We start from the raw sequence: 15,492 nt of genomic DNA, 5'->3' as shown, positions 1-15,492 counted from the left end.
TCCGAAGTAGGCTCCAGGCTCCGAGCTGTCAGCACAGAGCCCAATGTAGGGCCTAAACCCAGGAACCATGAGATCATGACCTGAGCCGAAGTCGGACACTCAACTGACTGAGTCACCCAGGCACCCCAACAAAGTACTTTTTAAAGTATCATCTGATTTGAGAGAGGTAGAGGAATGATTTCTGTCCCCGTTCATAAATGACAAACAAGAGACGATCAGTGACATGCCCAACAACATGTAGCTAATAGATGACAGACCAGGACTCAAGTATGGTTCTTGATTCCAAGTCTAAGGTCTCCCTACTGCATGATGGCATCCCATCTGCGGGTTCAGCAAGGGAAGTGAACCAGGTTATGGTTTTTTGGGGGGAGTATGACAAGTGAGCAAAGAAAAGGATATAAACGTTTGAGAAGCAATACTAATTTGAAGACAGGGGTAAACATGACTACTGGGTACAATGATAACTACTGGGTTCTGAGACAGAGTATTATAGTCTCCTAACAAACAAAAATTAATTTTCCTGGCAACAGTGAACAGTTCAAACTGTACAAAAACAAACAAACAAACAAACACCTCTCAATATTGAAAAAGATGTAAAAAGGCTGAAAGAAAAGGCTTCCAAGAATAATTTTCTTCCAAGAATAATCTTGCCTTGGTGAGGGGCACCTGGGTGGCTTGGTCGATGGGGCGTCCGACTTCAGCTCAGGTCATGATCTCACAGTTCGTGGGTTCTAGCCCCACATCAGGCTCTGTGCTGACAGCTTGGAGCCTGGAGCCTGCTTCAGATTCTGTGTCTCCCTCTCTCTCTCTGCCCCTCCCCTGTTCATGCTCTGTCTCATTCTCTTTCAAAACTGAATAAACGTTAAAAAAACATTAAAAAAAAAAAAATCTTGCCTTGGCGAGATTGGCTCTAGGGACCAGATGGCAAAAGTGGCTCTTCCCTACAGAAATACATCCTATCTACTCCAGCATGCTTCCTTAGAGTGTCTAGAATGGCATGGCTGGGGTTTGGGGAAAATCTGGCTTCTTTAGTTCCAGAATGTTAGACCCAGTGAAGAAGCCTACAAATGGAGTGGAACAAAGAGCAGCCCTCTCACCTCTATCCCTGCTATCTAATCACATCTGAAAAGCTTCCTCCTGGAGACATTTTCCTGATGCACATTGATGGGAAACAGAGAGGAAGGTGTTGGAGGATTTGTGGGGAGTTACCTCAATATTACTAACAAGGGATACAGATGGGGAGAGAATGCTGGGGAGCAAGCCTTCCTAAAAGAGTTGGATTTTTTTATTTTTTATTCTTATTGAATAGATTTCACCAATCATTCCCAAGGACACTCCAAGGATGAGGAAGTGGATATGGTGCCATATCTGTGCTTTGAGGGGAGCAACCCAGGTTCCAAGAAAGGTAAATCTTCTGCGTCCTAAGATATGCTATAGCTAAAACCCAGGCTTAATCAGTTCCTACTTACGACCTTGCTTCTGGTCATGGAACTAAGAAATTGAATTTTAGTCTAGTAGGAAACACTTACCTTACTGTTTAGTTGCTGAATTCTCAATTCCTTTTGGTGAATTTCCTTTAAGCTGTCATTGAGCTGAGTCCTAAGAAGTTCTGTCTCATAAACTAGATTTTGTGATCCATCTAGGGATGCCAATGTCTCTGGGGATGCCTGCCAGGATACAAACACTGATGAAATTCCCTCCCAATGCTGTTTATGCTTAATTCCTTCCCTCAGTAAATTCTGTCCACTTCATAGGATGTCACAAGACAGTTTGTCCAAGAGTGGTAGATGGGCACTTGGCTTGCAGGAAGCTGATTCTTCCTGGGTGATGGTTATCTCTAAGTAGCAATCAGCACTGAAATTACTCACCTGTCTTTGGTACTGTACTTTGAGGGCCTCAGTAGGGGAGGAAGGAGATCTCAATTCCCTTATAAGATTCTGCAGATGACTGAGCTGCTGATCTTTATCTGAGATAGCCATAAGGTACTGTTCCTTCATTCTCTTCTCCTGGGTTTCCCAGGAGCTCTTCTCCACCCTACAAAACACATGAAATGATCATAGGCAAAAAATACTTGTGAGACAAGGATGAATAATCACATATTCAAAACAGTAGCATGGGTTGTAGAGATGTAGTAAATATGTAACCAAATTGAAATTTATATTATAAATTGAACTGTACAGCAAGATGATGAAGCTGAACTAATAAAAGAATTCCAACTGGCAAGACCAAGGATGATTTTATAGAAAAACATTCCAGGTTCCAGGAACATACTGAACAAAAGGCACAAAAATGAACACACACACACACACACACACACACACACACACACTGAATTTGGAAGTGGAGTAGCATGTAAAGTGGATAGGGTAGGAATGAGGATGGAGAAGTGAGGTTGGATCATGTGGGGCACTGAGTGCATGCTAAATAAAGCTTACTTTATAAGCAATGGGAAACTACTGTAATTCTTCGGAAAGGTAGTGCCAGATGCAGTCTAATGTCATAGTGACAAAAATACAACTGTAGAGTCTTGCAGGAACTGGGTTCAAATGCTGGCTCTATCATAAACTAGGCATCAGACCCTGAGTAAAGTTTCTTAATCTCTCTGAGTTTCACTGGTGAAATGGGAATACATATCTATTCCTGAAGATAATTCTGAGGATTGAATGAGACACTGTATGCCATGCACCAGACACAGAGCCTGCCACATCATAATCACCCAACAAATATGAGCTGCTGATATTTTTATTCCCTAAAGTTAGCCAAGAGGAAGGCTTTTTTCTGATCCCAGCTAATTTTTTGTAGTACTAGCAAAAACTGCGTCTCTGTCATATTCTTTAGTTCTACTTCTCTCTGTACTGTCTAGAAGAACTCATTAGAATTGTAATCAAATTTCTTCAGTGTCTCTTCACTTTAAATAATGCCCATGTCTCTATTTGTCCCAATAATACAAGATTTTGTTTGAATTGAATCTGACTTTTTTTTTTGTCTTTCACTTTAGAAAAAAGGTACAATGGTCCCTTCTTTTCTAAATGGCAAATACCTGTTATGAAATAATACTGCTTTGCTAAGAAGTGAGTTGGAATACAGTCAAAATTTTTTCAAAAAGGCAGAGCCAAAACTTAGAAACTAAAATGAAATTTTATTACAAGGTCACTATATGTAAAAGACACAGGAACTTTCAACACTTTCTTTGATATTTGTGAAAAAATGAGAGAGAACAATTTAAGAGCATAATGCAGAAGAAAGACCATAATCTTCCATAAAAAGCTTCAAGCTGCCATTTTTCTGGAAGGTGGTGATGGCATGGAAAGAGACGCCCAAAAGAGAATAGGGCCTAAGAAACAAAGCCGATTATTCATGTAACTCAGCCATTACAGGGTTATACCTCACTTACCCCTTATGTAAGAGAGCACAGGAACCAGAGCAGAATGAGCAAACCAGTAGCTACAAGGGGAAGAGAAAGGTTATAGTATAAATCCAGGCTCTCCTAATAAGCCAACCCTGAGGCTAACAGAGGTTTAAACAAGATGTTCCAGCCTTTTCATATTTGAAAAGCTAATTTCCCCCAAGTATATCAAGAGCAAAAGACAGAGAGCCCTGAAGATATTCAGCTAAAAAAACCTGGTCCTAAAGTCAGGGAATCAAACCTGTGTCTTCATTTTCTTCTTCCTTCTAAATGTGAAGTAAAATATCTTCCTTTCCTCCCCCCAATTTACTCACATTCACTTGAGATATAATTTTACTTTTCTTCAAAATTGCTCAACTGTGGAAGGTCAAGAGACAGAATGAGGGGGAAAAAAAATCAACAGACCAGAAATCATTTTTTTCTCTTCTCTAAGATTCAACTCTATAAGGAAAGTATCCTTTTAGAATGCCCTTTCAGGAAATTTAAAAGGGAAGAGGTGTCTACAGAAAATAAGCCTTTAGAGCTTTGCAGCTCTTAAGTTTATACTGATAACTGGACACTTAATATATTTGTAGTTCCAGGTGACCTGGAGATAATATGGGAGCATCAACTTGATGTCTCCCATATGGTTCCAATCATCTTTGGAGATCCCTAAATTCAAAGGTCAGTTTTACTATGCATTTGGAAAAAGATACACCGAGATCCTGATCTCTTGATAATGCACTGATTCTAAAAGACTCTAACAGAATAAACTCAGGGTAGCTATTCCCTGGGCAGGGAATGAGTGGGGGGAGATAAAGCTGAAACGGAGCAATTCATTTTTTCTCTTGAGATTCAACTCCAGAAAGAATAAACAGAAGAAACTTGTGTTCCAAGAGAGCAAAAATTCAATTTTTTTACCTTTGCAATCATCATTTGGTTAAAAATGTGTACTTTTATTATTTGGAGAGGCTATCAACTCCATGAAATAGGTTATATATATGTTCACTTACAAGAAAGTCAATAAGATGTTAAATATGAAAACCTTTTAGATGTAATTTTACTGTGCAAAATTTAAATTACCAAGTTCTACAAAGCTCTGTAAAGCTGGCTTAAGGTTTATTTTGAAATGCCACGTTAGCAAAATGTATGTTATCTAGGATCGGTGAAGGAACAAATCTCTTGTGTCTGCACATTAAGAGCTGCCTTAGGGCCATTCCAACAATACTTTTATTATATTGCTAACTGCCACGATGGTAGCCCTCTGTAAGTTGGATAGGAATCTAGACTCCACCTGTATTCTCTGTATTCACTTGCCGATAGCAGCAGGTGAGACAAAACAGGTGCTGCACGATTAGCAGTACTTTCCAACATGGAGATTCTTCTTTTAGTACCAAACTTTGAAAGTTTTGGATTTGAAACAGCAATAAAGTTCCAACAGTGAGGTTGCAACAACAGGATTTGTTTTTACATACTGCTAAGCATTTCTTCTTTACCTTTCTTTTTGGATCAAATTTGTTAGAAACACTGAATTTTAAAACCAGCCAGAAGTACAGTTCTTATTATATTTTTTTCTGCTCTAATAGTACCATATAACACTATTATTCATCTTTAAAAGAAAAGGGCTTGGATTTCTGGATACAGACAAGCAGGAGTGGATGCATATCTCCTTATTTCCCCCACTAAGTATAGATAAAAACCCTGGGAATTATGTATAAAAACAAACACAGGAAGACCCAGAAACGTGGAGAGAAGAAATTGGACCAACTAGGGACCCCAGGACATGAGAAATGACACAGCATTGAATTTGCTGGTTTTTCTTTTTGAATTTTATATATCCCAAACTGGGTGAAGAAGGATCCAACAATCTAGAAACACCAGTGAGTACCAAGTAAAGTTTGCTCCCACTTGCCAAAAGACCGTTTGCCAAAAGCCTAGTGAGGCAAATATTAAAGACAGTAATCACTCTATTCTAGGTGAACATCATGGAAAAACCACAGCACCTCCATCCCAAATCAACAAAATCCTAGTGGAAAGAGCAGACTTATATCTTTGCCTAGAGATAACTAGGTGTAATTCACCCTCCTTGCTGGGTGGTGTCAGAAAAGGCCAAAGTACCCTGGACTATCACTACTACCCAGTGGAAAAGAGGTGACTCTGACTGCCCCCACCTACACCCCACCATAGTGTCAATGTAGACAACATGTGGGGTCTAGACATCTACCTCTACCCATAACAAGGTAACAAAGCAGAGGTAGTATCAGAGACAGGTTCCCTGTCCCTGTGCAGGTAGTATCAGAAGAGGTCAACAGAAAGTTTGGACTTTGGACTTCTGGACCAGGGGTGACAAGAGGAGTAGATGTCTACCTATTCAACCACCTTCCTGCAATGTCAGTAGGGACTGAATGAGGAACCTATATTTTCCCCCACTGTCCAGTGATAATGAAATGCCTCTCTCCAAAACCTGCCACCCCCAATGGTATCAATGGAGTCCATGTATGGACCTTGGACTTGTATTCTCACCTAACAATACTGATGCACTACTCCCCACCAAGTGCAGTGTCAATGAAGTACAAATGGGGAACCTGGGCAGCTGTCTCTTCCTGGCAGTATCAAGGCACCTCTTCTCCTGGGGTAACAATGAAGGCTGAGCAGACAGCCCACTGGGCTGCACCCTCCATCTAGCAGTGGAAGCCTACTTAAAGCAGAGAATTTAAGTAAGATTGAGAGTCATATCATCTCCAAGATGTTCAAGATACAACTGAAAATCACTCATCATACTAAGAACCAGGGAAGTTATGACTTGTCTGAGAAAAGAAAATTAACAGATTACAACACTGAAATGACACAGATGTTGAATTAAATGTATAGAATTATATAAGGATTTTAAAGCAGCCACCACAAAAATGCTTTGACAAGCAATTACTAACACACTGGAAACAAATGAAAATACAGAATGCTTCACATTTCTCCAAAGAAAATATTCAGATGGGCAACAGACACATGAAAAGATGCTCAGCATCATAATCTTCAGAGAAAGGCAAATCAAAACCACAATAAGGTATCACCTCATAGCAGTCAGAATGGCTATTATCATAAAGACAAGAAATAGTTAAGTATTGGTGAGGATGTGGAGAAAAAGGAAACTTCATGCACTGTTACTGGGAATATAAACTGGTACAGCCACTATATGAAACAGTACAAAGGTTCCTCAAAAAATGAAAAACACAATACCATACAACCCAGTAACTCCACTTCTGGGTATTTTCCAAAAGAAAACAAAAACACTAATTCAAAAAGATATATGCATCCTTATGTTTACTGCAGCATTATTTACAACTGCAAAGATATAGAAGCAACTCAAGTGTCCATTGCCGGATGAATGGGTAAAGAAGATCTGGTACACACACACACACACACACACACACACACACACACACAGGAATATTACTGAACTAAAAAGAGAAGGAAATTTTGTCATTCACAACAACATGGATGGACCTAGAGGGTATTATGCTAAATGAAGTAAGTCAGACAGAAAATGAGACAAACACCATATGATTTCACCTATATGTGGAATCTGAAAAACAACAAACAAAGAAATGGACTCATAAATACAGAGAACAAACCAGTGATTGCCAGAGGGGAGGGGGTGGAGGAGGGATGGCAAAATAGGTGAGAGGATTAAGAGGCAGAAACTACCAGTTATAAAACAAATAAGTCACAGGAATGAAAAGTTCAGCATAGGAAATATAATCAATAATATTGTAATAACTTTGTATGGTGACAGATGGTAACTACACTTATCACAGTGAGCACTGCATAATGTATATAATTGTTGAATCACTATGTTGTACAGCTGAAACTAATGTAACATTGTATGTCAATTATACTTCACTTAAAAAAAGAGAAAACCTCAGCAAAGAAATAGAAGATACAAAGAAGACTGAAATCTTAGAACTGAAAAATATAATATCCAAAACAAAAGCTAATAACTCCATGGGTTCAACAGCAGAATAGAAGTGATGAAGAAAAAAAGTCAAGAATCAGTGAATATGAAGCTAGAACAACTGAAATTACTGAATTTGCAAATAGAGAAAAATAATCATTAAATTGGATTTCATCAAAATTAAAAAGACATTGAGAAGAATGAGAAGATAAGCTGCAGACTAGGAGAAAATATTTGCAAGCCACGTATCTGATAAGGAAATTATACCTAAAACATATAAAGAACGCTCAAAACTCAACAGTAAAAAAAAAATTAACAACCCAAATAAAAAATGGACAGAACACATGAACAGACATTTCATTAAAAAGGACATATGCATGTCAAATAAGCAACAAAAAAATTTTCAACATTATTAGCCATTATGCAAATTAAAACCACACTGGGATAGCATGGCGTATCTACTAAAAAACTATGATACAGTCACAATATCAAATGCTGACAAGAATACAGCATTCAATATTCAAAGTAGATCATTCATATATTGCTGCTAGGAATATAAAATAGTACAGTCATTTTGGAATATAGTTTTATAATTTCTTAAAAAACTAAACAGACACTTACCATACAACCTAGCATTTGCACTCCTGGACAAACATCTCAGAGAAATGAAAACTTATTTTCCACATAAAAACCTATACACAAATGGTTATAGCAGCTTTATTAATAACACATAAAAATGAGAAGCAACACTCACGTGTGAATGGTTAAAGCAGTATATTCATACCATGGAATACTATTCATCAATAAAAAGAATGAACTATTGATACACAATGTTGATGGACCTCAAAGGCATTTATGATATGTGAATAAAGCTGATTTCAAAAGGTTACATACTGTAGGATTCCACTTAAAATGATGTATGTTTAACTAACTGGAATTTAAATAAAAACTTCTAAAAAATTCTCAAAATGGCAAAATGATAGAGGTGGAGAACAGATTAGTGGTTGCCAGAGTAGGATATTGGCATGGGAGGGTGAGGAAGTGACTATTTTCAATGATGATTACATTTATTTACACATATGATAAAGTTGCACAGAACTATGCACACATACCACATACATACATATGTAAGTGAACATAAAATTGATGAAATCTGAAAAAGGTCTATGACTCACACCCATGTCATTTCCTAATTTGGGTATACTATAGTAATGTAAGATATTACCATTAGAGGAAACTGGGTGAAAGGTATACAGGAGCTCTCTGTATTATTTTTGTAACTTCTTATAAAACTATATTTTATAATAAAAAGCTAAAAAAAAAAAAAGAAAACTAAAAGAAAAACAGTCAAAAAGCAGGGATTATCATACCTGAGCTGATGCAGCTCATGTTGCCAGGAGAGATTTTCCTGCCTTAGCTCTTCTTGCATAATCTGAAAATTTTTTGTCTTATCTTGATACTCCTGAAGTTGAGCCTTCAGTGGACGTAACTCAGTGATTTCTTGGTTAATCTGTAAGTATTGCTGCTGCAGATTCTTCAATTCCTTCAGCTTTAACCAAAGGGAAAGTAACAGGGTGATTCATCACATCTCATTCACCCAGCTGTAAGTCATCAGCAGCTCCCTGCTAAGTCAGTCAGACACCACGACAGACTATCAGCACCTAACAGGTTCACTGACATATATTTGCAACATGAATCTCTAAAATGGTGAAATATAGGCAGCCAGGCTGGTGGGAATCACCCCATAGAGCTGCCATCAAGGCTATAGGGCCTGACCATTCCTGCAACTTGTACCCCAGCCTCCTGCTCCTGAGGTCCCCAGTTGATTCTAGATCTACAACCTGGACATAGGACAGACCTAGAGGACCTACAGTTTCTTTATGGGTGGTACCTCCGCAGAACAAGAAATGTAAAGATGGATTGACTTTCTATTTAGCCCTGTGCCCTGCTTAGGCTTTTAAACTTTCTTACATGGATATCAACCTTAACTCTAGCTTAGCTAATGTTGACTGTGAAAAGAAGGCAGTGATGCCCAGGCCCAGGGATTAATAAGAGTACTTAGGCTTTGAGGATCCAACATCCCGCCCACATAGGTTGTGTGACCCTATGTACATTCCTCACACCCTCTAAGCCTTAATTTCCCTTACCTATAAAATTTCCCTTACCTTCCTTATAGTACTTCTCATTAGATTATGAGAATTAACTGACGAAATTAATGGTGGTAGTGGTGATGGTTATGGTGGTGATGGTAATAATGATGATGGTCATATAATGATGGTGGACTTGCCTTTAATTAACAAAACTCTCTACCTACCTTCCAGATATATCTTCAAATTATTTATCCCCAGTACTCTTTAAAAGCTTGGTAGTAAGACATAATGTCAGGACACCTGGGCTAAAAGGGTGCCTTGAACACATGTCTCTTTCACCCACTCTTAGAAACATCATTAAAGGTACAATAAAGGCATCATTTTATAAGCATAAAACACAAGAACAGGAAGAACAAGAGAGGAGTCAGCAACAACAAAATTAATTTTGGAAGCTGAAAAGCAGATGCGTAAGTGGTAACTGACTTAACAGATCTGGGAAAGACAAATCTTAAGCTGGCAGTAAGGAAAGCCAAGAACCAATGGAACTTACTCTGTAGAATCTTCAAAAGGCTCAGGAATTAACAGCACCAGGTACCTCTGGAAAAGATAGTGATGGGGATAGGGAGAAGGTGGTGGCTGAAATAAGGAGAATTAGATGAAAGCTGCTTAAAAAACAATTACATCCCTAAATACTCCTCTTACTTCCATATCTTTTGTTAACTCTAACAGACAACTAGAGTGTTATTCTTTGGAGAAGGTAAAAGAAGTGTTTCTGGGCCATCAAATACCAGGCACAACTGAAGGGAAAAGTAATGCTCTAAAACAAGGGTGATTGAGTCAATGTATGCCTTTTGAATGCTTGAAGTCTTTCCCCTACTCAGCTTGGACAATGCTGGCACGCAGGCCTTTATCATCCATGCAGGAAATGAGAAGTCTTCTCTAGAAAATCTGACCAGCCCAAGAGGAACTAAAGATACAACATGGGGACTACCCACAAAAAGTTCAGCAAGATCACCCTGCAATCACCAACCTCACAGTTGGTAAGCCCCATCCACAAGCTTTTTAGACCTTACCCTTAAACATGAAGAGTAATTCAAGGATTAACCCCCATCTGAAGAATGGATATCATTAAGTCTGGGATGAAAAGAACTAAAAGAAAAGTAATTCAGAAGAGATTAGCAGGAGGAAGAATATAATACACTTGAAGATTTAACAGAGAATATTGGAAATTAGAAACATTAGAGCAGAAATAAAAAATAAAGAAAAATTCATTACAAGAAAACATCAAAAAACAAAATTACCACCCCTATTCTTGGAGAAATAAGTTAAGAACATCTATCTATGTGACAAGAAAAAGAAAAAAAAAAAAAAGAAATACTTAGAAATTAGGAACATGATCATAAAAATGAAAACCTCATTACAAGGTTCTAAGGATAAAAGTGAGAAAGTCTTCCCAAAGTATAGCAAAAAGAATAGAAAGGAAAATTATAGAGCCAATCCAGAAGGTCCTACATCTAAATAACAGGCTTTTCAGAAAAAAAGACAACAGAGAAAAAGGATAGGGAAAATGGTAAAACCGAATTCAAAAGAATCTCCCAAAATTGATGAGTATGACTTCTTGGATTCAAAGGACTAGAGAAAATGATGAATAAAAATAGATCCACATCAAAGTACATTATCATGAAATTTCAGAATACATGACTAAAAACTCTATACATTTCCAAAAAGAAATGAGAGAGACAAAAAGAAAAGGAGATAAAGAAATAGATTATAAAGGATCAGCAATCCGAACATTAGACTCCTGAACCACAATGTAATATAAAAGGCAATAGACCAATGTCTTCACAATTTTGAAGGGGAATTATTTTCAGCCTAGAATTCTATAGCCAGCCAAACTATCAATCAAGTATGAGAGATAAAAAGACATTTTCAATAAATTTACCTCCCCTGTATCTTTTCTTAGGGAGCTACCAAATGATTTCTTCCAACAAAATGAAGACACAAAACCAAGACAAGGAAGACCTGGAATACAAGAAACAGGAGATCGAATACAAGAAACAGGTGAAGGGAGAGATCCTAGGATGAAAACTAGCAGTGCACAGCAACTGGTTCATGTAAGAGCAAGAAAAAAAAAACTCCAGAATTTTCTTCATAAATGCAAAACTGATAGGAATAAACACCTTAAGAGGATATGTGGATAAATGGCAGTAAGCCTAGAGGTAAATTATATTGATAAATACAAAGAAAACTAGTAACAACAACAAAAATACAGCTATTAACTCTAAGGGGGAAAAAATGCTGAGGAAAATAAAAGTAACATGTCTCAGCTCTTACTTGTAGTCATAAAAATGTAAACACTGGGGCACCTGGGTGGCTCAGTAGGTTAAGTGGCCGACTTCAGCTCAGGTCATGATCTAGCGGTCCGTGAGTTCAAGCCCCGCGTCGGGCTCTGTGCTGACAGCTCAGAGCCTGGAGCCTGTTTCAGATTCTGTGTCTCCCTCTCTGTGACCCTCCCCTGTTCATGCTCTGTCTCTCCCTGTCTCAAAAATAAATAAAACGTTAAAAAAAATTTTTTTAAAAATGTAAACACTGAATACTGAATTAACCAGAATGCAAATTACATCAGTAGAATGGAAAACGGGCTGTATACTGAAAATGTGCATATGTACCATGGAAGCAGAGAGAGGAAAGAGACCTAAATAAATCCCCGTTAGCATAAAAGACAGTCAATAGCTAATACAAAGAATTAAAACTCAAGATGCATTACCAGCATGATATTTAGATACCGAGAAAACACCAAAATAATAAGAGAGTTAAAAGCAAAGTGTCTTGGAAGGAGGAGAATCAGAGTTGGGAGTGCTGTTTTTCTAATCAAACACGTAGAACTGAGTGATATGCAGAATTTAGTGACATAGATGTGCATATAACTTTATTTTTTTAAACAAAAAAGAAAAGCATTTTGTTTTGTTTTAAAACAAAAACATTTTTATGCACTAAATATATTCTTTATTCACTCCTCTAATCCAGATACTCTAAATATTAATCTTGGAATAGACTAGATCATCAGGAAGCTGTGTGTCTGGGACTGCATTTTAGCTGTTTGTATAAGTACCTTTAGGAAACTAGACAAAATTCTTTTGCTATGCAGTTACAGCAAGGAATGGCTAAATTAAACCTATAAAATAGGGAGCCTAGGTGGCTCAGTTGGTTGGGTGTCCGACTTCAGATCTGATCTCACCGTTTGTGGGTTTGAGCCCCGTGTTGGGCTCTGTGCTGACAGCTCAGAGCCTAGAGCCCGCTTCGGATTCTGTGTCTCCCTCTCTCTCTGATCCTCCCCCTACTTGCACTCTCTCTCTCTCTCTCTCTCTCAAAAATAAATAAACATTAAAAAAATTTTTTTAACCCCTATGAAATAACTATTATATTTATTGTAGAGAAGTAAAGGATATTTCACAATTTCATATGGTCCTCTCTATAGAAACACAAAAGAAATTTCTTGCAGGTCTCAATAAACTATTCTTATATTGAACAAAATAGTTTTTCTTTCTTCCTTTTCCCTAAAACATGGATATTGTAATTCATGTATATGGATTTTTAATTCCCTATTTCTGATGGCTGCCAGAAAGCTGGAAAAAAATCTGATGACCCATCTTTCTAAAAAGATATTGTGACATCTCCTTGGGATACTAAATTTACTCCTGGTTTAATCTTTTTCTCTCCTATCCTCATCTTCTCTTCCTTCCCAGTTACTTGCATTATATTATCGTGAAAAACTGCTCATATCTTTATATGCTACTTCAAGTCATTTTCAGAATGAAATGAGTATAGGGGACTTCCAGAAAAGATGGCAGAGTCAGAGGATCCTAAAGTCACCTTGTTCCAAGGATACAACTAGATAACAATCACATCAGTGTAAACAACCCTGAAAATGACTCAAAGACTGGCAGAACAGACTCCACAGGTAAACATACAGAAGAGACCACATCAAAAATTGGCAGGAAAGGTAGAAACACAGTCAGGAGCCAAGCTGACTCAGGAGACTGTCCATGGGAAGGAAGGACATCACAAGAACAGAGAAGGGAGAGGAGCAGACCCCATACCAGGCACCCCAGTCACAGGGACCTGCACTGGGAAGACAAAGCCTCATAACACTGGCTTTGAGAACCAAAGGGAGCTAATATCTGGAGTTTTTACAATCAGTGGGGCTTACCACCTAGAATTTTACAGATGAACAGCTTGGCTCTGGGAGAGCTGGAGGGCAAGAGAAAATTAAGTCCTTTCCAATAAAGAGCACAACAAATAGCCCTGCTGAGATATAGCATAAAAGCAGCAGTTTGAAAAATGCCTGGGGTATACAGGAAGATTTATCTATTAATCTCAGAGTGTATGCTGGAGGGCCAGGGATCTTTGGGAGACTTCTCCAAGAACAAAAGAGCTGGCAGGTGTCATTTCCCTCCCACCCCCACCCTATATATGCAGATGTCTGCAGGAACCAGTGCAGCACAAACACTCTCCACTTGGGATTGCTGTGCCCCACCCCTGGGTTCTTCTGCAGACTCATCCCCTGCAACCTGGCCTCAGTAGGAGTATATCCAAAATGGCACCACAGGTGTGGTATTCTGCAAACAGTCCCAACAGGGGCCAATACCACTCCAAAGTGACTCCTGTCCAAAGGAGAGGGGAAGATAACCACACAGTAGTTGACTGCAGCCTTAGCAATGGGCTGGGAGGAGACACCTGGTCTGACTACAATCCCCACCCACTAACAAAAACCTACCAGGGGATAAAACAGGGAGAGCTCCCTGCAATTCAGTGTAATCACAGCTCTGGCAAACACCTAGTCTGACCCAACTAAAGCCCAAGACAGCCCCAGACGGGCCCATTAACAACACAGGGACCAAACTCTGCCCACAACAGGCAAAAGGAGCCATTGCAGATCACTACACTGAAGGCAAACACAGCTCAGCCACAACATGAGGGTGCACACAACACACACAGGAAACGCCTTGAAATGCCAGGTTCTGGTGAACAAGGGACATTGCACTACAGGGCACCACAGGATCTCTTCTTGATAAGGCCACTACTTGCCACAGCTGACTTGATGTTGCTGACTTTCCTAACACATAGATACAAACATGGAGAGTTAGGCAAACTGAGGAATCAGAGGAATATGCCCCAAATGAAAGAACAGGACAAAGAGAGAGAAATGAAATGGAGATAAGCAATATGCCTGATAGAGGATTTAAAGTAATGGTCAGAAAGATACTCATGGAACTTGAGAAAAGAGTGGAAGATCTCAGTGAGACTCTCAACAAAAAACCAGAAAACACACAAAAAAAGAACCAGTCAGAGAGGAAGAATTCAATAACTGAAATTAAAACTACACTAGAGAGAATAAATAGCAGAATAGAGAAAAGAGAAGTACAGATCAGTAAACTGGAAGACAGAGTAATGGAAAACAATCAAGCTAAACAAGAGAAAGAAAAATGAATAAAGAATGAGAATAGATTAAGGGAACTCAGTGATATCTTCAAGTATAACGTTTGCATTATATGGATCCCAGAAGAAGGAGAGAAAGGGGGCAGGAAATTTATTTGAAGAAATCATAGCTAAAAATTTCCCTAATCAGGGGGAAGACACATAAATCCAGATCCAGAGGCACACACAACCCCCAACAAAATCAACCCAGGGAGGTCCACACCAAGATATACAGTAATTAAAATGGCAAAAATTAATGATACAGAGAGAATTTTAAAAGTAGCAAGAGAAAAGAAAACAATACGTACAACAGAAAGCCCATAAAACTATCAGCTGATTTTTCGGCAGAAACTTTGCAGGACACAGGGGAGTGGCATGATATATTCAAAGTTCTGAAAGAAAAAAACCTGCAATAAACAATACTCTATCCAGAAGGGCTTTATCTACCATTCAGAATAGAAGGAGAGATAGAGTTTCAGGACAAATGAAATTTAAAGGAATATATCACCACCAAACCAGCCTTACAAGAAATGTTAAAGGGGACTCTTCAAATGGAAAGGAAAGACCATAAGCAGAAGTAAGAAAAGTAG

General features: G+C 38.5%; 1 protein-coding gene across 7 annotated transcripts in view; it reads right to left on the bottom strand.

Annotated features, from left to right (window-relative positions):
• The window catches only part of GOLGB1 (golgin B1), an 88,006-nt gene that overhangs the window by 6,583 nt on the left and 65,931 nt on the right, over positions 1 to 15,492 (bottom strand). For 4 of the 7 annotated variants that reach the window (XM_047100193.1, XM_047100196.1, XM_047100195.1 and 1 more), the window contains 3 exons: positions 8,705 to 8,883; positions 1,869 to 2,034; positions 1,530 to 1,667 (listed from right to left, as the gene is read on the bottom strand). In XM_047100193.1, the coding sequence (XP_046956149.1) occupies positions 1,530 to 1,667; positions 1,869 to 2,034; positions 8,705 to 8,883 (483 nt within the window). Of the gene's footprint in view, positions 1 to 1,529; positions 1,668 to 1,868; positions 2,035 to 8,704; positions 8,884 to 9,974; positions 10,061 to 15,492 lie in introns of those variants that run through there. The other 3 variants (XM_047100198.1, XM_047100201.1, XM_047100199.1) reach the window with 3 other exon arrangements.

The sequence above is a fragment of the Lynx rufus genome, unplaced genomic scaffold (genome assembly GCF_022079265.1).
Source record: "Lynx rufus isolate CCGP_SWC_20201006 ecotype Redwood Valley unplaced genomic scaffold, mLynRuf1.p SCAF_5, whole genome shotgun sequence".
Taxonomy (NCBI): domain Eukaryota; kingdom Metazoa; phylum Chordata; class Mammalia; order Carnivora; family Felidae; genus Lynx; species Lynx rufus.
This window is presented reverse-complemented; position numbering and strand designations above follow the sequence as displayed.